Here is a 26,534-nt window from a genome sequence, read left to right on the forward strand (position 1 = left end):
ATAAATTGCGACCGGTCGTCGCTTGTTCGTACATTTATATTCCTGCTTCAGTCAGGCCTGCATACGGTCGAGAAGCATGGACGATGTTTTATGCTCGATCAATGCCGGCCTGGTCTCGATTCGAAAAGCGAAATTGTTGGGGAGTTGGCGCCGAGAGATCGCTCGACCTCGACGTGCCCTAAGGGCCTTGCAGTGAAATTGCATGCGTAATTACTGGAGCGTGGACGATACCACAGACTGCGTTGCATATCCGTGTTAAGTAAATTAAACGCTGCCACACCGGCGTCGCGTTCGCGCGAATACGCACGTTTATATTATGTTCCCATATTCTCTGTACGCATGATACAGATGCTATAGATGCGATGCATTCATGGAGAAAGCTATATATGTAGATACGAAGGTGAGAAGTGAATAGTAAACGTGAGCGTGAAACGTTGCTTAGATTTAAACATCGATTAAGAAGGATTGAGAAGAATAACGTTCTCGAAGCAAAGACTCTGATCGTGATTCAACTTATTTAAATGCTAGAATAAGACATTCGGAAGAGATTCATCAATCGATCTCCGAGTTTATAAAAGTTTACAAAACCTCGATAATCTCGAGAACCGGATGACTGAAATTTCGAAAGCTTCAATTTCACATGTTGTTAGCTCCAAAAATTCGACGTTTTAAATTAAGATCTTAAGATTCTGTACTGTAAATGCTTTGCATATTTATATACATCCTGCGAGCTTTAGCATCTTTCAGTTTCCTAAAAATACATAAACAATCGTAGTCTAATTACAAGCTTCTCAATTTCCCGAATGCCGCCCATCGAGCGCAAACTCTCATCTCTGAAGCACACAAAGTGCACCTCGAGCGCCCTTACTCCATCGCCACGATATACCCACACACGATTCAACTGGTAGCGGTGTTCCGTGAATCGATTCATTAGTGCTTCGTTACGCCTCGACTTATTCATTCATCGTAGCACACCGTTATCCTGTTACGCAATCGCGTGTCCACTTACACTTTTGGCAAACTGGCATTCGTTCACCGACCAAGCCTCCTCCAGCTGGATTTTCCGCGAACGACCCACACGTGCATCAAACCGTAGTTGCATTCTCTTGTTCCTTCTCCTCGAGAATGCACGCGTGCACCGACGAACAGACGTCGTGTAGCGCGCGAGCAACGCGTGTAGTGTATATACGCGTACATTAGCGGCCAGTCAGCGTTTTGATCTCCCACCAGTTTCTATTGTGGCGAACGCGGGGACCAGGCCGGCAACAGACCATCTTGGTAGCAGCCAGTCGTTGCCTAGACCTCGAGGACGTCGCGAGTGTTCTCTCTCCTTCAGCGAGGACGTGATCGTGCTCTTGTGTTTTCTCTTCGCTTGTCCTTATTCTTATCTGTCCTTCGAACGGTGATGCTTTAGAAATCTGTGCACAGTGTACGCCGTGATTGAGTAACAGTGATCCAGCTGAGTGCACCGCTGCGTTTGGGTTACTTGGAGGACATGAAACTGCAACCACGGGATGCCACCTTACTGGTAAATTATTCTGGATCGTTGTGCTGACATTGTTTGATCAGTTTGATGGATATATCGCCGGGTTAGGCGATAGGATGTTTCTGCTTGATTGGAAAGTTTGCCCGATGTCTCGAGTTCACGAGAGACTCGTGTTTCCAGGATGAATTAATAAGTAGTTACTGTGTTACTTTGTCGAGGGTTTAGTCTTTGTCGGATATGCCTTGATCTAACATTTGCGTTTATATCGTATGGTGAAAAAAAAGATAGGGTTTACACATTTTTTTGCAAAATTAACGTTCAGTTAATTGCAAAACTTAAACTGAGTTATTGTTTCTTTTCTTAATGAGAAGATCGAGTTAAGTGGTTCCGGAAAATGCTAGGTTCTCTGTAAGAATAAAGTTGTAAGGTACTGTTGAATTTTTTATACGGAATCACTTAGCTAGGATTATGTAATGAGAATTAATTCATGATACACTTTGCGGCATAGAATTATCTACTTGCGGTAATGAATATTCTAAAATATTAAGGAGAATTTTTTTACTTTTTATTGCTTTTATAACACTACATATATAAATTGTTCGACACCTACGTTCTGTAATTTTGTTCTTACGTTTCGAAGCATGCCCTTCATTCCGAATTACTCGTGTTGGCAACAGCGAATATTCTAGTAGTCTGATACCTACGTATATATGTATAAAACATTTCTTAAAATATTCAACTTTTGATCAGTCTAATAACTTCATATCCAGAGCAACAAGATAAATAAATTTACGTAGCCTGAACGACTAATTCGACTAAAGCGATTTAAAATCAGCATAGTACGCGGACTGGCTCAGCTAAATCGAATCACCGAAGTATACGTCTTATTTATTGTTGTATGGGAAAATTTCTCAGGACATAGTCACGCTATTTCAAGGGACACGAGTAATGTTAAAAATACATTTTTCTCGAGCTAATATCCTTACGAGATTCCAAGACCAACGATAAACAAGGCGAATATTTAGTTGATTCCATCTAGCTGGGCACTCTGTATATTGACTTAAATCTACTATTAATCCATACTGTTCTAACTTCCACTTCCATAACAAAAACATCTCTATATCATAAACCATCACGAAGATCTACCGCTCCGTCAAGCTACTCCAAAATTCCATAACAAAAATATGATTCCGGCTGGTCGATACGCTAAAGATCGTCGAACGGAATTCCCACGGAGTCCGTGCGTGAAATATTTCCGGCTGCATCCACGGCAATTATTCGGAAAGCGCGCGGGGGCGAAACGGCTCGGCGGCGCGAAACGCGGCGCAGCCTCATCTGCCATGCAACAGGTGCAAGGGTGCATTTGAATAATTGGAACGAACGGGCGAATGGTCACGTCGGAGGGGCATCTCGGATGGGATCGATCGAGGTGCTTCAACGAATTCTTCGCGAATATCGAGATCAACGCTGTTCCATCATTTTAATCTCGTTTCGTTGGCTAGGGCTCCTCTTGCACAATTCAATTAATACACCGGTGCTCGCAACCTCACGATCACTTTAATTTTGTAATTTTTATACAGAGCTATAGGATAGAACGCGAGAAGAAAGAAGTCTGCAAGACAGAATAGTTCAATTTATGAAAGTTATCGTTATAACATTATTTTGTTCTATACGGAATTCACTTTTTGTATAATAAAATATTCCATTACGCTGGTTCTATAATCATGAAACAATCGTAAACGCCAATTTTTTTTATATTATTTTTTTATTTAATAATTTATATATCCTTTTTGTATGGTACAACAATAATAAAAGTAACATTACAAGGTATAAAAGTTGAAGATTTTTCAGTGATGTTACAGTTATGAGGCGTAGTTTACCATTAGCGAAATTTGTCAAGTTGCTAGTTAGAAATTGTTAACACCAGTAGATCTTCTTATATAATCGAAAGAAGTCGGATAATAAAACTTTTACAAATTTCACAGTGTCTAATTATCCTACTTGACGTAAAATTACAAAATTATAAAAGACGAATGTTGATATAAATTGACAGTTATTTGATCATTCCGTGCAGTATAGAATTCCAAAGTTGTAAAACAAAAATCTGTAGCTTACTATTTGTCGCTTATCGATTCAATAGTATTACCAGTTGATAAATGATTGGGTAAGGGAGCTTTAAGTTCGAAAAATTATCGCCAGTGAAATTATTTCTTGGAATTGTACTTTCCTTCTTTCGTCCGTGAAAAGTTTATTTAGAGGAATCGAGGCTACATTTTTCTTGCCAAGAAGCGGCGCAACTAGTTTCAACCGATTTGGAATTTGTTCCCTGGCCCGGTTTCCGTGACTTTCAGTCGATCGATCGAAACGTTCCTGAATGGAACGGATCGATCATTTTCCTGCGTTCGATATGATGGATATAATACGAGCAACCGACTGACAGTTTTGATTTAGAGAGTACTCTCTTTCTCTTTTTCTCTCTCTTGTGTCACGCTCTTTTTATCGGACTAGTCGGGGAAAGTCGATCGCTTTAGATAAAATCTTTGAATACCTTTTTATTTCCTTTTATTGGAATTGTTGTCAAGATATTTAGTAAATTTTACGTAAAGAATCTTGGTTCATTAAGGATCAAACATAGGAATAATGCGACAAAGTGGCGTATGCTACATGCAAAAGTATCGAGGGATGTAAATGAAATAACTTATATATCATTTTGTCGAAGTATCAAAGAGATATTGCAATATTTTAGATAAAATATCTTTTAGGAATTAAAGATATTTAATTACGCGATATAATATAAGATACGAACCAAGATATACAAAATATTTTCTCGATCGAAGGATAAGTACGTACGTATGTATTTAGTTTTTAAAAGTACATTATCTCTTTTTACAAGTACATCATTGCATAAATTTTAGATTTACATTTGCCCAATAATTTGACGATGCGAAAATATTCTTCAAAACACACCTTCATGATTTTGTAGATACTAAACAATAAAGCACCTATTCGACAATCTTCAAATATTTTCTCGAATATATTTTTCTGAACATTGTTCTCAAGCTTTCACCTCTTGCCAAACCCTATACACACCTATACATCGAAGCAACTTATATTCGAAAAAGGACCTCATATCGCACCATAAACAAGCTAAGAAGGCAACAAGATCGTTTCGAAAGGAAAGTTCCCATTGTGTCAACCCTCCGAGCCGAAACTTGACGATACTCGCAATCACGAAACGGTTCACGATTCGATGACACCCGGCCACGATTGTTCGTTCCTTGACTTTCACTCGCGTGTGTATCGTCGATCACGAACCGTGACTCGACTCTTCGAAAACTCGCCGAACAGTATTATTCGTTCCTCGTTTTTCATGAGATTCGCCGAAGTCGTACGAATGCCGGGTTTTCTGCAACGTCGTCGAAAACGGAACGGAAGCGTGCCGTCACGAGCACGCGTCGATCGATCATCGATCAGGTAGCCGCGCTATCCGTTGAATCCTGATGATCGAACGATGAATCGAATGAACTACCGGGTAGCATCGGATTTGTCCCAGGTAACAGTGACAATAATTACGCTGCGCTTGAAAAATCAATCGCGATGATGAGTTTCGCGACAAGTAATGAATATTGATGTCCGTTTCGTATCGATGCGGAAATGCATACATACTTTTTGCGATTCTAAGATTTGATTGCCGAAAGATCGTTGCTGGATAAAAGGAAGTTTCGCGCTGTCGAAGTGTAATGCGAGTTCTTTCAAATTGAAACTATTTGGAAGGTAAAATTGTGAAATTTACGAAAGAAAAGTCTATACTTAATTCGTAATTTCTAACTAGTCGATTCATTAATACAATATTATTAGTTAGTAAGTGATTGTGCGAAAAAATCCAGGTCAGCTTTCTACTAATGAGAAAATGATAATAAAAAGTTGGCTCGGAAGAGTAAATTTAATTATCATGAAGCGAATCCTCGAAAGTTAATAATACGTGGCGAGACGACAGGGAATAGCGTCTGTGCAAGCATAAATCCACGGTAATCGCCATTTTCTAGCGTTCGATTCTTTTCAACGCGATCACGGGCCGATCGAGTGCAAAAGAAAACCCCAGCGTCGCCCGTTTCTACTTCGATCGTCCATTATTCGATTCCAATCCGCCGTGATTGTTGCTTTTGAACGAGCTGGAAATCTTTTCACGTATCACCGTCGCGTTTCGTTCGTCACCAACGACTTAAATTGACGTGAATTGTCATCGAGCCGGCGTTCGAATCGATACTCGTGGTACTCGGCTCTGGTCGTGTGCACGTGGCAATTAAATTTTAAAAGTTCCATCATATTTTTCAAACATTCTCTGTAAAATTCATCAGAAACTAGAAACACTTTTACTACTTGTGAAATAACGAGAATTCGATGACAGATTCGTCGAGTACTCTGCATTCGAGATTTAGGAGTTTCAGAATTTAAACGATGTAGGTAGGTAACGAAGTAAATTGTTCATCTTCTGAATGACCTAGTTTACCTACGAACGATTAATCTTCCTCGCTAATTAACAAAAAAAACCATACAAATTCTGTACGAATGTCTCGGAATAGCTCGTAAATCATTTTCTCCGAAATCATTCTTTCCTTCCTTCGACGAGAGCCACAAACCAAAGCCGCAAACATCTTCCTACATCGCACGACCGTCGTTACCTTAACTTTATCTTTCGCGATAAATATTTCCATCTGCAGATGATACGCTGAAAGCTCGAATTATCGCCGTTGACGATCCCAGAATCCAGCTGGTGGTGTCGACCGGGAGGCGTCGACTAATTATAAACGAGGGAATTAAATCGACCGCGTAAAAACATGTCCTCGGTGCTCGGGGGCAGACGCGTGTGCGCCCGTTTTCCACGCACGTCCGCATTCTCCTCGTCCACGGTAGCGACCGAGCGTCGTCGATTTAAATACCGCCGTACCAATTAGAGGGATTAATTCCTAAGTGATTTATGGGCTGAAAAGGGGAAAGACAGAGGTGACCTTACGCGCGCGTTGCCTGGCCTAGGATTCTTGCGTAATCGTTCGTTCATCACCGGCGATTATTTATTCCCGCGCGTTAATCGACCGTGTCCTCTGTTCGTGCCGGTGAATTCCGGATATTCGAGGGATTTGAACCGACTGGTTCGTCCTAACGATAATTAATTCGTCGTTCGACGGTGTGTAAATCAGTGACTACGGCCTTGTTCGAAACCGACCGGTTCGTTCTGCACCAGGTTGTGCCAAGTAAAATTGTTTCTAGAGGCAGTTGAGGTAGTTTTTGATATTTAGCGTACTGAATATTTCTAAGTTGTCCGTAAGTAAGACAGTTGTTTAGGGATGAAAATAGCTGAAAACAGATGGAATTCATTGCCATGGGAGTTTTATAAACAGAAAAAAGAATATTCTCTGCCATTATAGTAGCATGATGGTAAATGCTCGCGAAAAATGGGAGGAAATATGTCCTCTGACTGATTATTGGCATCTGCGTACAAATCTAGGGCTTCCGAACTAATATCGTATCGTCGAACGAAGTCGCTGACACTATGAAGGCCGATACTCGTGAGCAAAGAATGGAATGTGGAATCTTGTTTTCAAGCGCTAACTCTTGGCAGATCTTGTAAAACGCTTTATTTCAGTGCTTTGTTGTCTTGCATAATTTGACGCGTAAAGGTGAAATGAGAGAAGCTACTCGAATAGTGATCGTTTCGTAATCGAAGTGAAGATCGTGGAAGTGATACGAGATAAATAATTCAAATTCATGGCTTATCTTTGAATTTATGAAGCGTTAGTTTACTCTATCTTGGTTTTCTGGTCTACGTGCTAGGCTTACTCAGAGTAGTTGGAGATTCTGAAGTAAAAATGTTAAAACTTATCTTGGAAATCAATCTAAAGGTGAGTTTGTTAAGATTTCAGCATACCTGATATATCTACTCTTAAAAAATATCTTGAATAATTTTTTAAATTAAAAAACTGCGTCCCTGAAAAGTTGAATATCTTTCCACTTTTAATATCGAAGGAATTTACATCATTTATCTCTCTCAATTTTTAACTTCAACGCTGAAGAAATTTGCATATTTTATTTTTCTTTATTTTACGTTTTAATATTGAAGAAATGTTTAATGTTGAAGAATGAATTTTCAGATTATTTCATGCAATCCAAATACCGAAGATGATATTTTTTTAAGAATTATAATGTATTCAATAATAAAACGTAATACAAGACTATGTGTTATTTTCAAAATAAATCTGTCCAACTGTCGTAAATGTCGCTTCAAGTATCGTGATCCTAATTAACATTTAACGGAGCCAACATCCTTGCTCACGTAATATCAAAAAATTGCCAGAACATAACGAGTTTCTGTAACGTCTACCGAGTTGTTTTTCTCGATGTTTCTAATTCATGCAATAGTATAGCATTTCCATGCGTTTAACACGGCTAGCGGGATGGCAATAGCCAATTGGCAGGTTCACGCCGTGACAAAGGGTTACGAATTGGCCGAGGTTCAAGAGCCTTCGTCGAATTTTGTCGAAAGTTTGTTGAATAACACACACGAGAATTCTTCGTACTTTCCTCACTGTTTTCCTCACTGACAATGAGTCAAATTATAATTTGAGTTTTGAGCAAAATTCATATTGAATCAGCGTTGCTTAAATTATCCGCGCGATAGGTGTAACGTATGATTTTCGCGGTCTCCGCAAATTCGAGTTGATTCAAGAACAGAGCTACGACATGCCTCGAACGTGACTCAGGTTTCGCTTAAATTTAGCCCAACTTGCACTTAACTCGGGTTTAACCTAAATACTCGGATTCAGACTTAATTCGAAGATACTTGAACTTCGACTGAAATTTAGATAGCGAATGAAGGAACTCGGCGAGCACGAAGCGAGTTTAAGCCGATTTACGACGAAATTTTCATGACGATTGTTCCACAGATTCGTTAAATGTGGCATTAAACAGGAAAACTTGTCATTTCATTGGCTTATATGGCCTGCAGCGAAATTGTATTGTACGATAGCATAGAGACAAATAATAATAGCGTATTTTATTAAGAAGTCTTATAATATCTATTATTCCCTACCAATTTACTTACAGAATTTTACAACTTTAATTGAAACAGTCTGGATTTGGAAATTTTCATCGTACAACGGTATCCTAAAGATTTTTGCAAACCGATCGTTTTGAAACTATAGCAAGAGGTTACTCGAAACTTTCAGGAATAAATGTTAGAATATCGAGGCCGTTCTGCTGGAAATTTCTCTCCCTTCGATAAGTTTCGAGTAGTTACATTATAGTTTCCGATAGGCCAATTAGCCCCTGATCCTCGAAAGTTCTGGCTGCTCGAGGTAATTCTGCACGACGCAGCGTGCTTCATGCAGTTTGTATTCGCCTGCGGTTTGACAGCTTGGCATTTTTAATCACCAACGAAATTATGCTCGACTCGTTGAACACACCGTGTGCCTGATAGCTGGGTGGCTTGTTCATGGCCTGAGCTTCCGGTCCGCCTTTCTTCTCACTTCTTACGAGTTCGAAACAAGGGCGTTGAACCGTTTCGGTCGATTCTGTAAAGCACGGATAGGGTCAACGATGATTAATTTATCGATCTGTTTAATTGTTATATCGATGATTCGGTCTTACAGGACTATGTAGAACTTATTGATTATAATATTTATTGCTCTTTGTGAAATTTGTTTTCATATGTATGGTATTGTATTGGAAGATTTGAAACACTCGTTGATTGATAATTGCTTGTCGTTCAAACTTAAATTTATGCAAAGAACGAGTCGTTCGATTTATGAAATTTTTATTTAATAGCAATCTGGCTTGTGAAAGTTAGAATTACTTTTAGAGCTTTCTTTCGCAGTAATCCACCAATTACATAATAATATTAGTAAATTAATAAGTTACGAATAGTGAATTGTATGTTATAGCGCATAATTTTGCAATTCACAACTTGCTGTAATTCTATAAAAACAATTAATTTGTTTTAATTTGTTAAAATTACAAAGAAATTACAAGTTTTTTTTATTATAGAACTTGTTATTGCGACGCGAAAATGTATTAATTTGTAATTCGTGATTTCTAACGTTTCACTAATAATATTTATTCAGTTGTTTGTGCGAGGAAAAGTGTTCGGGAAGTATAAAGAATTTAATTTATATTTCAAGAGTCTAGAACTTAAGACATAGAGCCTAGTCTCTAAGTAACTTTCTTCACGCTACTTTTGCTATTACTAGCTAAAAGTGCCGATGAATATGATTGTTATTGACAAGAATGAGTTAATTTTCTATCTTCTTTCTTTCCTATTCGTTACAGGACACTTAAACGTATTACGAAGAATGCGGTATAGACGGTCTAAAAAATATAGGTATATCTATAAAAATAAAATACTCGATATGGTTTGATAATTTAAAGATGAATTTAAAGAAAAGAATATCACGAAAAAAAGAGTAGCGAAATCACAGAATTAGTCGCGACTTAAAAAAATGGTAACAGAAAGTTCTTATGAATATGATTGATAATAGACTAGATACCAATTACGCAAAGTGGTACATATAAATATCAACAGTGGTTTTGAAAAAGAATACAATTGAAACGAAGCATTTCTAGTCACTAACTTATAGCTGCATCCTTAGTTTCTCTCAGATATACCTTGAATTATGTACATATGTTCTAACGCTTTCCTTTAGATTATAATAAATTATATTTACGTATACGTGCATGCTATTTATAAAACGGGCATAAGTATTTGTGGGAAATAGACAGGAAATAACAGATTCTTACAATCTAAGGCAAAGTATTTCTACATTTATTATTGTAAGAACACGTTACGGTTTATAAAAATGGGAGAAAAGAACTCATTTATTTGATTCTTATCTAATTGGATTAACATCGTTATAGCGGTTCCTTTTACATACATACATACATACATACACGTGTTATGTACTTAAAATGCTTGTATTTCATGTTGTAATATGATTATTCCACGTACGGGACCGTCCTTATTTCTACGTGTGAACCAATAAATCTCAGCTCCAAGCCACTATAAACCCATAAGAGACATCGTCTTAATATCACCTGAAGTAGCTCTCGCAACATGTAGTCACCTGATCTCTCTTAACCGTTAACATCTCGTCCAAGCATCCCGCGACTCATCCCGGTAAAAAGACGCTTCTGCCGCGTCTATTTAACGCCACTTCATAACGCTGAAGAGAAATTGGCGCGCGGCAAAGCCGTCGCTCGACGCAAGAGTATCGATAATCGGTACTGGGTGGAAACTTCGCAGACTATCGGTCGCTCCGTTGTCAATTGAAAACCGCTTCGATCCGGAGGTTATCGCGACGAACCTCTTCCTTCGTTCGTTTCTTTTCTCTTTCCCAACCCGTTTCCCTCGATTCCTCCATCGTCGCAGCTTTTTCTTTTTTCCCCTCTCTTTTCTCTCTTCTGGTCCAGTTGCGTCCCCTCGGCAGAGTCGCGATTAATGCGCCATTAAAGGAGATTGGAAATCCTTTCGTCGGGGACTTTCGTCGTCGTGCTTACGGACGGCAAAGTTCCCACGAGCATCGACACACACCGTCCAGGATTTTGCATTCCATTTGCAAGGGAACGTTTCCCCACGGCCACTTTTCATTCTCTCGCGGGTGCACTCGGTGCTGGCGAGCTGCGCCGCACCGTCGAGAGGGTGAGATCGCATTTACATGGAATCTCGAGTCGATCTCGAGGAGCCGAGGCAGCGATACGATCGGCTTGTTTTTCCGGGGCAACCGCAGCTCAACGAGGTTTGTTCGAGAGTCGACCGGAGATCGTTGCCAGCCGGATCGAGCACGCAACAACGGTCGTCGCCACTCGTACAGAAATTTGAGAATGAACCGTGAATGGAGTTGCGGGCGATTTTCGGCGGCTCGAGCAGTTCCATTGTTCGCGTGTAGTTTACGTTTGTGGAGTGTCGAGAAATGGTGGATTACGTTTGTTCGGTTTGCGGGACAGCTGAAACAATTAACGAGGATTTTATGTCGAGCTGATTGCCTGTAAATTGGCTGGTTTGCGTCAAGGTGGAGTAGATGTGTTTCGCTAAAGAGTTGTTTGGTCAGTGTTTACACGTCAATTGAATTTACATACAGCGCTATAAAGAAGAAGACCGCATCGAATTGATAAGACAAATGAAACGACGTTCGTTTTGTTAACAATTTGTCGTACAATTAAACGTTGCCTGTAGGCAGAAATTCTTTACGTATTTTTAAGCTACGATAAATGGTTCATGTTGTCAAATAAACATCAGGAGGTTTAAACGATCCTCTCGTATACAAAGCAACAATTACGGAGATAGTGCTGCGTCCGAATATTAATGTGTGTAACTGTATTTGATACGTTCACTGGGGCAATTTCATTCTTACTTTACAAGGAAATGAATCGTATCAGATTTGAAAGTACAGGAAGTTAGGGAAGATTCCTTGCCTATATCTGTAACTATCATTGATCAAGTAATAACCCCGGCGAAAATGCAATCTACTTACCAAGCTTGACAGGTTACCATTAATTTCAGGTAAAACCTTCATTCTGAATTTAAATGAAATTTAGATCTCGCGTGCGGCCGGTCTATTCGATTATGATCAAACTTCAAAGTCTTACGTGAACAGACGTGGCAAAGTTCTGCTAGAGAAATTCCCGTGATATGCTCCTTTGGAAGGGATATTTGATGGGGTCTTAAGGAGAACGAGACGGTTAATGACATCGTTTGAAAATTGAGATGATATTTGCTAAAGGCGGTGCATCTAAGGATAAGGAAGTGTATTATAATTGTAAAAGAGAAGGTTATATGATCCTACAGCTTCTAGCTTATCGATTTTATATCGTATTATAATTTATCAACATTGTCGATTAGTAAATTATTATGTAACAGAGCGTAGAATATTAAAAACTAATAATATAAAAAGCAAGTTTAAGTTAGTATAAAATTAAATTTTGGTACGGTTCTTTTTAAAGACGATCCCATATTCTTCACATACTTTTTACCGAAATTTGCCATAAGAACGACTATATGAAAATCGAATTTGTTTAACCAAGCAAGAACCAAGACGTCTTTTACTCTGTACATTATTTACATAAGGTCTCCGAAGCTTGAACCACTTGCCTCTGTAAAGAAGTATTCAACAGTCTGAGATCGCTCGAAGGTCACTGTATGTGTTTGCGCATTCCTTTTCCTGGTATCGATACGAAAATACACCATTTTATTCAAAGATAAAGAATCTGTTTCTCGATGTAAAGAACGTTTCTTGTATCCCTTCTTAGTCAGAAAGAAGAAAGAAATTTTTTCAAATACCACGACTACGAGAATTTATTCAATTTTTATTCATCACCGTAGAAACGGTACGAAATAACATGTGCCACGTTTCTAATGAAAATGATAAAACAACGTAACACATGAAAGTATAACCAGCTACTATCAACGTCCATGAAGTGAACTTTTATAAATCTGTAATCTAATCTATAAACCAGAACTTCGCAAATCTGTTTTTAACACTTTCGTCCATTTCGTCTCGAAACGACTAGACTCAACGACCATTTTCCTTTCGTCTTTTTCGCTGGAGAGAAATCTTAGTACGTTTATACTTCGCCGTTCCGCAAAGCCCACGTTAAATTCAATCCGATTCTTCCCCTACCCTCCACCTACGTATCTTTCGAATAACTTTCGAAACTTCCATCTCGATTCTCGCGAGATCGAGATTCTACTTTCCACGAGCACACGAGCTTGCCCTGTTCGTCCATTGACGTCTGTTGTCGGCCAATTACCGCGGAACAATACGCGGCAATTACGCGAGCGAAGATTGAACGCAACGCGAAAAAGAGAACGAAACCGCGGTCTGTTTACGTGGAAACGTAAACGGCGGCGAGGATGTCGTCGGAAGCGAGTCGACTGCCGACATTGAACTTGGCCCCGTGCCGGAAAGTTTTTAATTTATTCGAGCAACCCCTGTCCCCGTGAGTCAACTCTCTTAAGGGAATCCAAGGAGTCGTTCCACGGCTTCTTTTCCCTCGATTCACATGGAAATGGTTTGTTTACGGGATAACCGGGGCCGCGAGGCAAGAACCAAGCCAGGATCAAAAGTTTTGCTGCTGGGCGCGGTTATGATCTCCGGGATTGCTTAAAACTTTGTGATATTTTTCAATCGCGTCTCACCGAACTCCGTAATTCGTGTATTAACGACGCGCCTTTAATCTTCAACGGCTCGATGCTCTTTGATACGGAATAAATCGAGAAATGGAGATTGAATCTTTTGAATTATCTATGCTCGTGATTTAGGATGGATTTTTCTAAATGCGAAGAACATTTTTTAATCTATATTTTTGTCCATAATTTCTTAAGATATGTTTCATGGTTTTCGTATAAGACAACTTCTTTCCAAATATATCTGTAATTATTTCGAATCCCGTTGATTCTGTATGGGGTAGGCGTTTTTAGGTGTCAACAATCTATGGTATAGTCTTTTAAAAGATGCTGATAGTTTCAATGCGGGAAAGATTTTTCTAGATGTAGAATATATACGCACAAGATGTGGAATACATGTATATATAAATATTATGGTTAAATTTCTGCTTAGAAAACGACATTCCATATACATCAGTCTGGTAGATTATTCCACATAAATTCTATGCTCTTGAAAGCAACGATTCGAAATTAGATGGAGATGCACTTGTGAGATATGTAAATCGCTATTGGAATGATTTATTTATGAAGTATGTAATGCATGCATCATTGTGATTTGTTTCTTATTAATTAACTTGTGATATTCTTAATTATTAACTTCGATATGCTCGTTTATGGAATACTATAGCTCTGTTATGAGTAAAGGAAACGAGTAATTATTCTTTCACGTTGCACACACTTTCCTGAAAAAGAGAGTAGGCACTTTAATTCGTGGAAATTCATTTAATTAGGTAACCTATACTTGCACTCGTTTGAAATAAAAAAAAAGGAAAAATTATTCGCATTTTTCTCATTTAAATATATGTGTCCATAAATAGAGATATCTCTGATTAGTAGAACATGGTGCAGCGAATTTTTAGAAACCTACAGTGATGATCATAAAATATTAAATTACATTTGAAAATTAAATTAAATTAAATTAGATTGAAAAATCAGATTACAAAGATCATTATCAAACTCGGGAAAACGAATATGTTGCAAGGATAGAATGGTCTACGATATATAATACGATATAGAACTTATTCTTTAATTCTATTTATTCCATTTATTTAATCATTTGCATAATCCTCTTTATATGGGCATTGAAATTTTGGCCAGATTTTTTATACCCGATGAAAGAGATCTATTTCTTTCAATGGCTAGCTCTAAGGACTAAACTTTAGTACGTAACAAATCTAAATCACACATAGCTTCAAAGTCTTAATGTACTACAGATGCAAGTGTCTCCAAGGACCGAGAGCTAATATTGGAATTTGTAGATTGGAAATTCTACAGGTGCTGGAGGTATTTGGAGTCACCGGAGGTATCAAAGCTACGAGAGGCATTTAGGATGTACGCAAGTTCTACCCGTACCTATGTGAGCCATCCAGAATGTGTTCAGATTCCAGGATTATTAAACCTCTATGAAATATCGAAATATTTCTGCTGTCGTGGAAAGAAGACTGGTCGCAGCTTTAAACGTTGCAAGATTAATAAGTAGCCAGCATTTTTAGAATCACGAAGGATTTAGGTTTCAGGAAGCATTAGAGTCTCCCAAATTCTCCAAATTCAAAGATTGTCGAGAAAGGTTTCCAGAGTCTAGCGACGCAAAGGAGCCATAGTCTTCAAGGTTCCAGGGTACCAAGGTATGCCAAGGGTGCTCGAGATCCTAGGATCGTTGAAGCATTAATATTGCTAAGATTACAATGTACTTGAGAATTTTGATGCTTGAGAAACAAACGTTAATGCCTTCGTTACTCTCGATTATTGACGATCATGGATGTTTCTGACCTCCGAATATTAGAACTTCCGTGATCCACTTGGATCGGACTTGGATAGCCTGAAATCTGGGAATACCTGATACAATCTCGCAATTAGTAGAAGTTGTGTTGACCCGTGATCAGAGTAATCTGTGATTCACATACGTCTATTATATTCTACGAATATATCAAATTATATTATGTCTATTTTATTCCTGAATTTTGGTATTGCTACGATCAAACTTTACTTGGTATTGGGCTAGCGATAAAATGTTACTTTCTGCAAACTCGCGTACATACAACACTACTAGACAAAACCATGGAATTATTTTCTTAATTGTACTTGTACTAAATTTCCCGCTAATCTGTATTAATTCAAAATTAATGTTATAGTATAAATTTCAATAGTAACTTTCTTTAATTTGATAGATTCTCGTCGAACAAGTTGCCTAAGGTGATAAAAAATCTATGCTGTCTTCTCGTTAAATTTTTCAATTTTATACTGTACGTATCCAATGCTTCCAAACTTCTGACTAACAGAGAAATTAGGAAAATGAAAAAGAATCAAAATCTCAATTAAGAAACTTTTCCTTTCTTATTAATTAACGATAATAAAACCACTACTTCCCCAATATTTCTGTAAATAATATCTTTGACATTACACACTAGAATTTGGACCAGTTTTACATTTACGTTTTACGCAACGTCAAACGAAATACATATGCAAGAAGTTAACCAAATGTAATTCCTAAGCACAATGCACACAGCTTTACTTTTGTCTCGCAAGAATCTCACCCCCTTCCTAAACACTCCAGCGTTCCTAGTATGTACAGTTGCGGCGATGCACACAGCTCGGCATTAGAAAAACGATTTCTCATCACGGCTTTGAAATTTTCATGAAGACAGCGTACACAATCGCGCTTAATCGGGGATCGATCTCCGGAGACCCTCGCGCTCGCGCTAGAATCGCGGCCGGTGCAGCGTGTTCCGCGAACGACGGGGCATTTGCACACGACCACGTCGCCCCGTGTCTCGGTCTTCGCTACGTACGTGTTTAGCTTGTGGGAAAAGCAAAACGCGTAATCGCGCTCCGTCTCGCTCGTTTAACGAGCGGAAACATTATTAACGCGCGCGTACGTAGCCGACTTTTTTGCCCCGGATGTGTTTGACGCTCGCTCATGCCGCCGCGCCGGTGTCTTCGTCTTCTCTCTTTTCTGGTCTCCTCTTCGTTCTCCCTGGCACCCCTCGTTCTTTTTTCCTTGTTCTTCTTTCTCGTCTTCTCGTCCTCGTCTGAAATCCTTTGTGCACGCGGTCGCCGTAGTTTCTCAGGGACGCGTGGCGTGGGAAGGTTCGCAGGGCCTTAAAGTTCGCCGCGACTAGCCAAGGTGCACGAGGCAGATTCCGAGCGGAGCCACTCTAACCCAATTCGTGTCGCGCCGAGTCGCGCGTTCTATACGCCGCGCCGGTGCAAGCGTTGTGCAAGCGCTCACGCAGCCTCAATTAAGTAATTACCGACCGGCAGGCTCGATTAATTCACAACGAATAATTAGTATCGGCCTATCGTCTAAGAGGTAATTACACGATGTCCCGATGATTTTTCAGCCACGGGCACCCGCGGCGTTCTTCGAATGCTTAACCCATTTTTTGACGGGCGTGTTATTGGTTAGTACTACTGGATCAGGAAATGGCCAAGAACGTGTTGAAAATTGAGACACAGTTGGCCGATATGAAAGATTTGCTAATATGGTGACGCATAAAAGTACTTGGTCGCTTGAAAAATACACGGGGAAAACGTAACAAGTCTATTTTTGTTGACTTTATGATTCTGACATCACCTCGCTATGATTAGCTTCATCCATTAAGTTCAGAAAATACAATTCTCCTAAAAGTAAATGACGCATTTATGAAATTTTGCGAACGATATCAATTTTATAACAATCGACGTTTATTTAATTATTCATAATTCTAATTCAAAGAACAGCGTTTGCTTATACTATTTAAATTATAAATATATAATATACAAATTTCGAATAGTTAATCCTCTGTCAGTTTTGCATTTGCGACTACACGATGATTAATGCCATTCTCTATTTTTCTCTGTTACAGCCGAAAAAATTCGATCGTCCTCAGGACACAGCTGTCTGTGAGGGTGCATACTATCATAGGTGAGTACATCCGAGACTCGATTCGAATCTAGCCACAGGCTCCCACGATCCACTTGGATGGATCATCCGATTCACGACGATTCACCGACCTGTAACCAGCATCGCTGGGTCAAATCTTGCTCCACTTACTGCGTTTCGGTCCGATGATCGATAAAGAATCGTTAGCCACATAGGAAATATCATTTTCTCGAATCATTGACACTGATTCATGAATCGTCCATATAATGATGATCAAACGTGAGAGGTTAGATGTACATAGGTATATCCGAGGTTCAAGAGATTGGGATTATTAGTTGTAAAAATAATTAAAAATTCTTTTAGGAATATAAAAGTGAAACTGTTTAGGAAATGGAATATTTTTAGTTTTTTTACTATTTTTTGAATATTTTTTTTAGTTTTATTGAAAATATTAATATCCCCGATAAAATATAGTCTTTATTTATCTTAACTTTTGACATTTTATTAAAACGTATTAAGTTACGATTTTAATGAAAGTTCATTTAATATAACTCGAGTCAAATTTTACGATACAAGAACGGTGAAATATTTCGCTGATAAATTTGAAAACAATATATCTTTTATTCAAGTTGTACGTGATTTCAATTTTTTGATCATAAAATTCATATCACGTTACAATAAATAAGTATATTTATGTTAGTCATGTATATTACACGGATAAATATATATCATATTAATACATTGCAATAGGTAATTTATAATTACATAGAAAAGTTATACGAATCGATAATTTTAACCGTATAGTTATCGCTAGGTTTCTGCAAACGATTTTCCTGCCATGTTAAATCCAACTAATTATCGCGTAAAGGATATCGTATGAAACAGCATCGAATAAGCTTTCGTTCGTTTTTACTCGAGCATTTGCAATATACTAGACGATAAACATTGTATATGGATTCAGTGACAGTCGCAGTGAATTTTATTGAATCAGGATCGAAGGATCATTAACTGAAACGTTTTGTCCTTTCGTCATTCATAAATAGCGAATAATCAAATTACACGTCTGAAATCCGCGTTCGTCAACAACCAATGACACGGATCGTATCATATTGTGTGATTATCGTCCACCAAGGAGACCCGAATCAATTTTCGAAAGAGAACGAGTCACGAACCCCTATAGCCGGCTCGAGGAAAGATCTAATGTAACGTTACTGTCCGAGATATGTAATTCTTTTTGATGAAAACGTCGCACAGAGTAATGACCAGTGTATAAAGTGCAGAACAGTGTAGCAGCGACAAAAATCGGCCTAGGGCTTCGCTAGAGAGTACAAGCCATTAATCACCGTGACAGGTGATGGTTAACCACGCAATGTCGAATAAAAACTGTGCCCGCTGACCGCGATGCAGTTTCTTTTTCAACCCGCGACTCATGCAGCGAATGTGACTTCGCAATGGAGAATAATTGTGTAAAGGCAATCGTTGATTATATGAACACTTTTCATTTTGAATACGTGATCATACAGTTGATATTAACATTCTTCTTTCATTGTCGTTGATGGAATAATTCGATGGGAAAATAGAGTGGTAGATACGATATATAGTTAGATATATTACCCGCTGTAATTTATAATTCGTCATGGCAATTTATTTTTATATAATATGCCGCACGGATTTATTTATGCAAGCATAAACTGTATTAAATAAGCGGAATAAATAATAAAATATAATATTAATCGTTAACTAATGTGTCGAAATTAAATATCGCTAAAAATTGTATGTCGAAGTTTCAATAAGAAATTGAGTATTTCGATCGTAATATTTCATCTTTTAATTATTGGTAGATTAAACTGATTGTCATGGTCCCAACGATCTCATTGTTGTTTCGATAAGTAAAAAGATTTTCATTTTCTATATGTAATTGCCGAGCAGAATTTTGATTTAATCTAAATAGAAGTGAAACTACATTTTCTCGTTGTCAAAAGCCAACCTCTTTCATTTCCTAGCAGTTCGAAAAAAAGGTAGAGGAGAAATAACAAAAAGCAGAGAACCCGTACCTTCCCCAATCACAGGATGACTCGCGAATCCAATTTAACGTTCTTTTCACCATTACAAAGCATTACGTACCAACGACGAATCCTTTTTCCCGATTCAACCAGGAAAAGTATGTCGGAAGGCCGAGTGCTTAACAATACACCCCGTTGAAACGTAATTGGAAAAGCGATTACACGAAGTTAACCTCGTCGAAATTACTAATTCCATTAAGCAATTACAAACATTCTCGAATCGTTTCCGCACATTCTACGCGATATAATATTTTTGTGGCAACGCATTCGTAATTATTTCGGATTTGTCGCTATCGTTGTCTACGTCATCTTCGTCGTCGGGAGCGTCGTCGTGGAACGACTGAGGAGAGGCGTTCTCGACGCTCGGGGCGGTTGGTCGGCCCCGTTAAATCATAATATTACCGAGGAAAATTGAATCGTGCGGCACGCGACGAGATTTCCCGCTAAAATCACCGTGAAAATGGGTCTTCGCCGGTTCTTCGTGCTGTCGACGAAAACGTAGCCGTGTCGCCTTTTTCTGGCGCACAGAGAAAGAGGGGAAAAAAAGATTGATCGCCGCGAGGCGATCAAGCCAGCACCGGCGAAACATCTTATTTTGTCAATCCCCGGGAAAAGACGGCGGCCGGTCGGTCGAGTTGAAATTCAACGAGGCGGGAGGAAAAAAATGTAATAAATGATCGGTTGTTACGACGGCGCCTGGCGATGCAGAAGCGTGATTCTATGTTACTTTTTGTCCATGTTAAAACATTTTCTCTCCACGAGATTTAAATATTAAATCGCAAATGTAGAGACGTTGGATTACCTTTAGATGTTAAACGTAGAAGTTTTTGTACGTTTTGTATATGATTTTATCTTCAACATTTTTTTTTTTTTTTGTTAGTATTTTATATAATTCGAGCTTGATTTATGTAAGATCGTCGCGGTATGTTTTTTTTCTCTCCCTCTTCATACATCTTTTCTCATGGAAATTTGAATATTCCATTTCGTACATATTATATTCATATAATTTTTAAATATTGCACGTAGAATCTTTTACACATATAGTATGTATTTTTATTTCCAACTTATCTCTTATTCGATTTCCATTATCGGTGATCATTATCATTTATCTTTGTCTCATTTGTACGTTCTTACAAATTACATAACACTTTAAACCGAAAATCGAACTGCACGAACTTTCCTTCCATCTACTGTATATACATATATTCATTAATCTGTTTTTACAACACAAAAACGAGTAATTAAAGGAACGGAGGCGAGATGTTTCCCAAACGAGCGTCGTAATCTCGCAATTTGGAGTTCGTAAAATTCGGTTAAGTGAATTCTGGTTTCTTTTGAAACACAACGCTCACAATAGCCGATTCTCCTCATTATTTTTTAACGAACAGAGAGAGATTTATTTCCCAATATATTCCGTACGAGCTCCTGATCGTCGATAAAAAGTTGTGGCGCGAATTTTATCGCAACGCGTTGTTATTTCAGTCGAGAGCGTGACTGCGTTGCCTTTCGTGCTGTAGCATATTGTGCCGATCTATGTGTGTGCTTGTACAAGTGTAACCGATCTAACTAAGTGTAATCGTGATTGTCCTCATATTCGAGTGCATTCAGTCTTGAGTATGTTGTTGCATCAAGCGCGTGCGTCGTGAAATTTAAGTCTGTCGAATAGGAATTACTCAAACGAACCTTTATACATACGTATCGCGTTTTCCTTTACACCAAAACCGTCATCTTGAATCTTTAGTTAAGAACACTATTTAAATACTGTTAGTAACTGATTATTATTCGATAATATACGATTGACAATGTGTTAAGACTGCTGCGTTCGTTGGTTCATTTCTGATTGACAATTGCGTTCTTCTATGTTGAAATATCTTTTAGGCTTGAAAATGAAATGGAAAACTCTTCATTAATATATATATATATATATATATATATTTTGAAATCATTAAAAGTCTTTGTTGAAACGAGAGTAAGAACGTGACGCAAAAGTCAAAGAGCGCAGCAGGTTTAAAACGGATCTTTGATGAAATATTTCGAAATTTCTAATAGAATGCATAATAGAAGAATATTCTTTGGTTTTTATTAATTGTAAATTTAAAACATAGAACTATCTCCGTGTAAATGACGAATCTTGGAAATGCAAATTTGAAAAATAATTCTGTAACAAGTACTAGTTGCAATCTTCACGTATGGTGATGAAAATCTCAATTCTACTATCTTGACTTATTTACAAAGATAAGATAAACGTACAAAGATTAAAAAAGAAAACGCCCAAAGCATATGCACGCAAAATTTGTTGTTTTAAATTTACTATCGATGTAAGCAGGAATGTACACATAAATTCCAGATTTAAACGTTTGAAAATCTATTTACTAGAATCATTTTTATTTTGAACAAACTTAAACTAAACGATCGAAAAATGTAAAAGTTCGTTTACGATGAAAATATCAAAATAACACACTAATATATCGTTTGTCGGTCTTTTGTCACAGCGTTACGCGCATTGACTCGTGGAGAAGTTGACTCAACGGCAACGTTGCGTTTTTAGTAGAAAAATTCTTTCCTCTGAAACAGACGGTAATTAAACGGACGTTAAAACGTGATAGAGTTTCTTAGCGGGTGCTCGTTCAGCTTGTTATTACGTTTGAAATCGGTCGTCCGGCTACCTCTAATTACATGCGTCCGTCTGAGAGAAGCTAAGGAGGTGACGAGTAATTAAAAGTGATGAAGTTGTTGTCTAGAATGTCGGCGACGAGATGGACGTACGGGTTTTTGCAAATTGAGTCGAAGCATCTGTCGCTGTAATGAAAAGAAACGTGTTAAGTTACGAACAGTTTGATATGTACAATGAAGCAATCTTAGCAAGAATCTAAAGGAAACTTGATGACTTTCTTTCCCGTAGCACTTGTTGCTAGTTAGAATATATATATATATATTGAAAATTCTTATTACAATTTTCAAATGGAATAACTTTATTGTAACAAAATACTCGTTAATTTAAATAATTTTCTCCTGTTGTTTAAGGACTTTAAATTTAGATGTTTGGTCTTCTTTCTTATTTATTAAATGTAATAAAATAATTTATCATCATGGCCTTCTTGCACAATTGAAGTAACATCACTCGTGAAATTTTACAAACTGCAGATTGTTAGGTTACAATAAATGAAATTACGAGTGTATAAATGCTCTCGCCGTAGCAGTGACAATTTAATAAAACAAATAAAGCTTTACACGTTAATTTTACAAATTACAAACCATCTAATTGCCCTGTTGTTCCATTTACTATAAAACAGCAAAATTGTGCAATAGAAATTTATAACTTGGATACAATTTATCGATCCTTGAATATTATTAGTCATTGTATAAGAGAGTCCAGCATTGCATTGTAATCCAAACAAACAAGGTTGTTGACTTGTTCAAATTCAATATACAGAAATAAACAATTATCCTTTCCCTATAAATTAACAAGAAAAATACACAATATCTTTGGCATTTATCTTTACAATATATATAAATAATCGCTAAACTTTCGAGTAACTGATTGAAATAACTGGCTATCTCAAATAACTCTATCGTTGGTTGATACAATTATTATCTGCGCAAGCAAAAAACCACAGAGTATCGACGACAAAGAATCCTTCAGAATGAAATTGCTCAATCGAACAACTGGAACCGAGTTCCCAATCGTTTTCCACGGTCCGGGAACAAAAAATCGTTCAATTATCGTAGAATTCGATCCTGCACGCGGTCTCGCTAAACCAATTAAGCAACGCTGGGAAATGAGTCTACCATGTCGATCGCAGAAACAGAAAACGCTAACTAACCGCTGCGCGATTCAAGTTTGGCAAATCGAACGACACGAAAACCTCGGGCTCGCGTCTGGTCGTCCCGCAGAATTCACCTGCGGGCCGTAGCCGTTCGTTGAACCCTACGAAGTTGGTGGAGGAGAGATGATCGAAGGTCCAGAATAAGCGGCTGAAAAAAAGAGGAGAACGAAAAAAGAAAAGGGCTGAGGAAGGAGGAGCGGAAGCCGACGTGGACTGTGTCGTTTTACATATTTTAACGGTGCTTCGTGTACCTTCGTCTCTCGCGAAACCTGTCGGCCCTTTCGCTTATTCTCGATATTTCGTCGTTTCCTGGCCGCGTCTATATTTCAACGGCACCACGGCCTGTCCACCCTCGATGAGGGGAACGGCTGTCTTTAATACGGATGATTAAAGCAACGTAAATCATCGGAGGCGTGTCTACTGCAATTGTTCGATTTCTTTAATTGCTGATTCGTGACACACGGGATTGAATAATTCCAGTGCCTTCGAGCAAATTGAATCCTTTAATTCGCGAGTTGTGCAACTTTCTTCTTCTTCGTATTTAAGATATAGCATGGTGTACTTGCATTCTACCTTGTGGAACTTGTTCAGATTTATTGTATTATACTCGTATTCTTATAATTGAAAGATTTGTAATAATGCAAACATAGGCTCAATATTTAAATAATATCTGTTAGAAGAGAAAGAAAAGTATCGATGTCATACTTAAAAGCGCAAAGGTTTATTACTACGAATATTAGTTGTCTATAAATTTCAAGTACGTTTGAATCAGTAATTTGATTTTCATTGATTTTGAATTGATTCTTCTTGGTTTACACAAGTTCCTTTATTTATTTTTTATTTAGAAGTTAGTGAGTTTCGCAAGGCTAGTCTGAAAGGAAATTGAAATTGAAATTAAATTGAAATTTACAGAATTTATTCCCGAGTACTTTATTTTTCGTCCTTTCGAAAGATCTTCTTTAATACTTCGCTCCCTTCTTTTCTGATATAAAATATATTTGTACGGTTCTACTAATTGAGTACACCATTCATTTTCTCTTTCGCACGTTCCAGATTCAATTTTCTATCATTCCGTTTTTTTGTACGTTTCATAATTATAGGACAAATATTTTTTTCCCGCGCAAATTACACAGAAGTTCCTTATAGGCAATAAATTGGACATACTTTTTTTCTCTCCTTAATTCGTCCGTTGGGCAAAAACAATCGTTTCACTGGTCATCGATCGACGAGTGGGCAAAATGGCCTCGTGTAATGATTTGCTCGTTTTAATTTTGCCCTGGAGCAACGCCAGTTCCTCTTGTAAAATTTTCGATCCCGTTATTAGTAATTCGCTCGTTAATAATCGAGTTCTCTGCGGTCTCGTCCATTGGACAAGGCCACGGAATTTAGCGTGTTCGCCAAACTCATGTTCAAACAAAATTTTCTTAAATCTAAATACGAACCACTATACACATCAGAAACCAGATAGAATCATCGATTCCTAATTAATGGGCAAACTTAGAACACCTTTGATACGAACGACTAACTAAGATAATAATCGTAAAAGCCGCGAATCTTCCGTTGAAAATGATGATAGTCGATATGGATTATCATAATTACTAAGGAGAAATTTTGATCTTTTAGAAAGTTAGTACGATATTAGTGGTGTTAGTTGTAAAGAAGCACAGATCCTCCGCTGGAGATTACGTTAATGTAATTTTAATATCGTTATAATCGCATAAATGAATTGTATAAGTGGTGGTTTCGATAGGTTTGCCGTTAATATTAGTAATTATAAAAATTGTAGATCTCCAGTAGAGATTACGGTAATCGCCGGCAATTAATGCAAGAACAGAAGAAGACTCGCTGTAGGAAACGCTTCCAAAGTGAGCTATGTTTCGCACGCATCACGCGACACGTGGAATCGGATTTCGTACACCCTCAGCAACTCTAGTCTGGTCTATCCGGCCTTGAAATAGACTTCATCTTTACCGTTTTCTTGGCATTCTCTTTGCATGTTGAAATTCTCGTCAATTACGGAGATACTTTGCGAATTTATTTGTCTTCGCTGTCGTAAAGCGATTTAATTTATTCATTTTCTTTGCTTTTTCTTCCACGTGGATTTGGATAGTTGATTTCAAAAATATAAATAATTACAACCAATTGAATATCGATCTACATATTCCAGCTATTTTTACACTAGAAGATTTCAAAGTATAAAACGATTAATCGATCCTGAAAATTTAATTTTTTTTCTTACGTTGTCTTCCATTTTACCGAATCATTTTCCATGAAAATTCTTATAGTATACTCTTTTTCGTTTTCCTCTTTATCATAGTATCTTCCTGTAACTTAATTTTTTTACATTTTATCTTTATTAGAAAATTTGTTGGGAAATACTTGAATATTTATTCAGTTTGTTCGAAAATGTTTAAAATATTTCTGTCTTAATTTGAATAATTCTTTTCGCAACTGCCTCTCCTTTGTATTTTAGTCTTCAAAAATTTATTTGAACATACTACAATTTTAAAATTAGGGCTATATTCTTGTATCAATACATTCGATTAATTAAAACCTTGTGTGGTATAATTACGGAGTTGGTAACTGGTCGTTTATGTGAGCAACGAGCATGTTCGCCGCTGCTTAAGATCACACCAAGCGTAACATAGTCGACACCTCGCGTTTTGCGCGCCATTTTCTTCCTAGCGCCACTCGCAAAATTCCTCGTCTTACAGGCAAATAACTGCTATAGAAGTTCTCCATTTTTTGCGTTTTCGACATACTTAGCCTCCTCCGACAGAAATAGTCCGTTTGAAATCGTCGTTCTTTCTTTAAAAATACGAACATGATTATAGAGAATGGTAGTAAAATCAGTCGAGAATTTGACGATTTCTGGTAAACATCTTTATCGCCATATTTTCCATGTTGAACATTTTCCTATTTGAAAGAAATTTTAGAAATTTCGGCATACACCTGTCGGATGAAATTGTAATCTCCGACTTTTCTTATTCGTTTGAGTATTAATAGCGACGAATTAAAAACCGAGTGACGTTAGCCAAAGTGAATTAGTCATAGCGAATTAATGAAACTACGCAATAAAAACCGT

General features: G+C 37.8%; 1 protein-coding gene across 4 annotated transcripts in view; it reads left to right on the plus strand.

The window, feature by feature from the left end:
• Positions 1-26,534, plus strand: part of Fhos (Formin homology 2 domain containing) — a 245,288-nt gene that overhangs the window by 139,807 nt on the left and 78,947 nt on the right. For 3 of the 4 annotated variants that reach the window (XM_076627885.1, XM_076627887.1, XM_076627886.1), the window contains exon 3: positions 17,543-17,601. In XM_076627885.1, the coding sequence (XP_076484000.1) occupies positions 17,543-17,601 (59 nt within the window). Of the gene's footprint in view, positions 1-1,279; positions 1,529-17,542; positions 17,602-26,534 lie in introns of those variants that run through there. The other variant, XM_076627884.1, reaches the window with a different exon arrangement.

The sequence above is a fragment of the Bombus vancouverensis genome, chromosome 2 (assembly GCF_051014615.1).
Source record: "Bombus vancouverensis nearcticus chromosome 2, iyBomVanc1_principal, whole genome shotgun sequence".
Taxonomy (NCBI): Eukaryota; Metazoa; Arthropoda; class Insecta; order Hymenoptera; family Apidae; genus Bombus; species Bombus vancouverensis.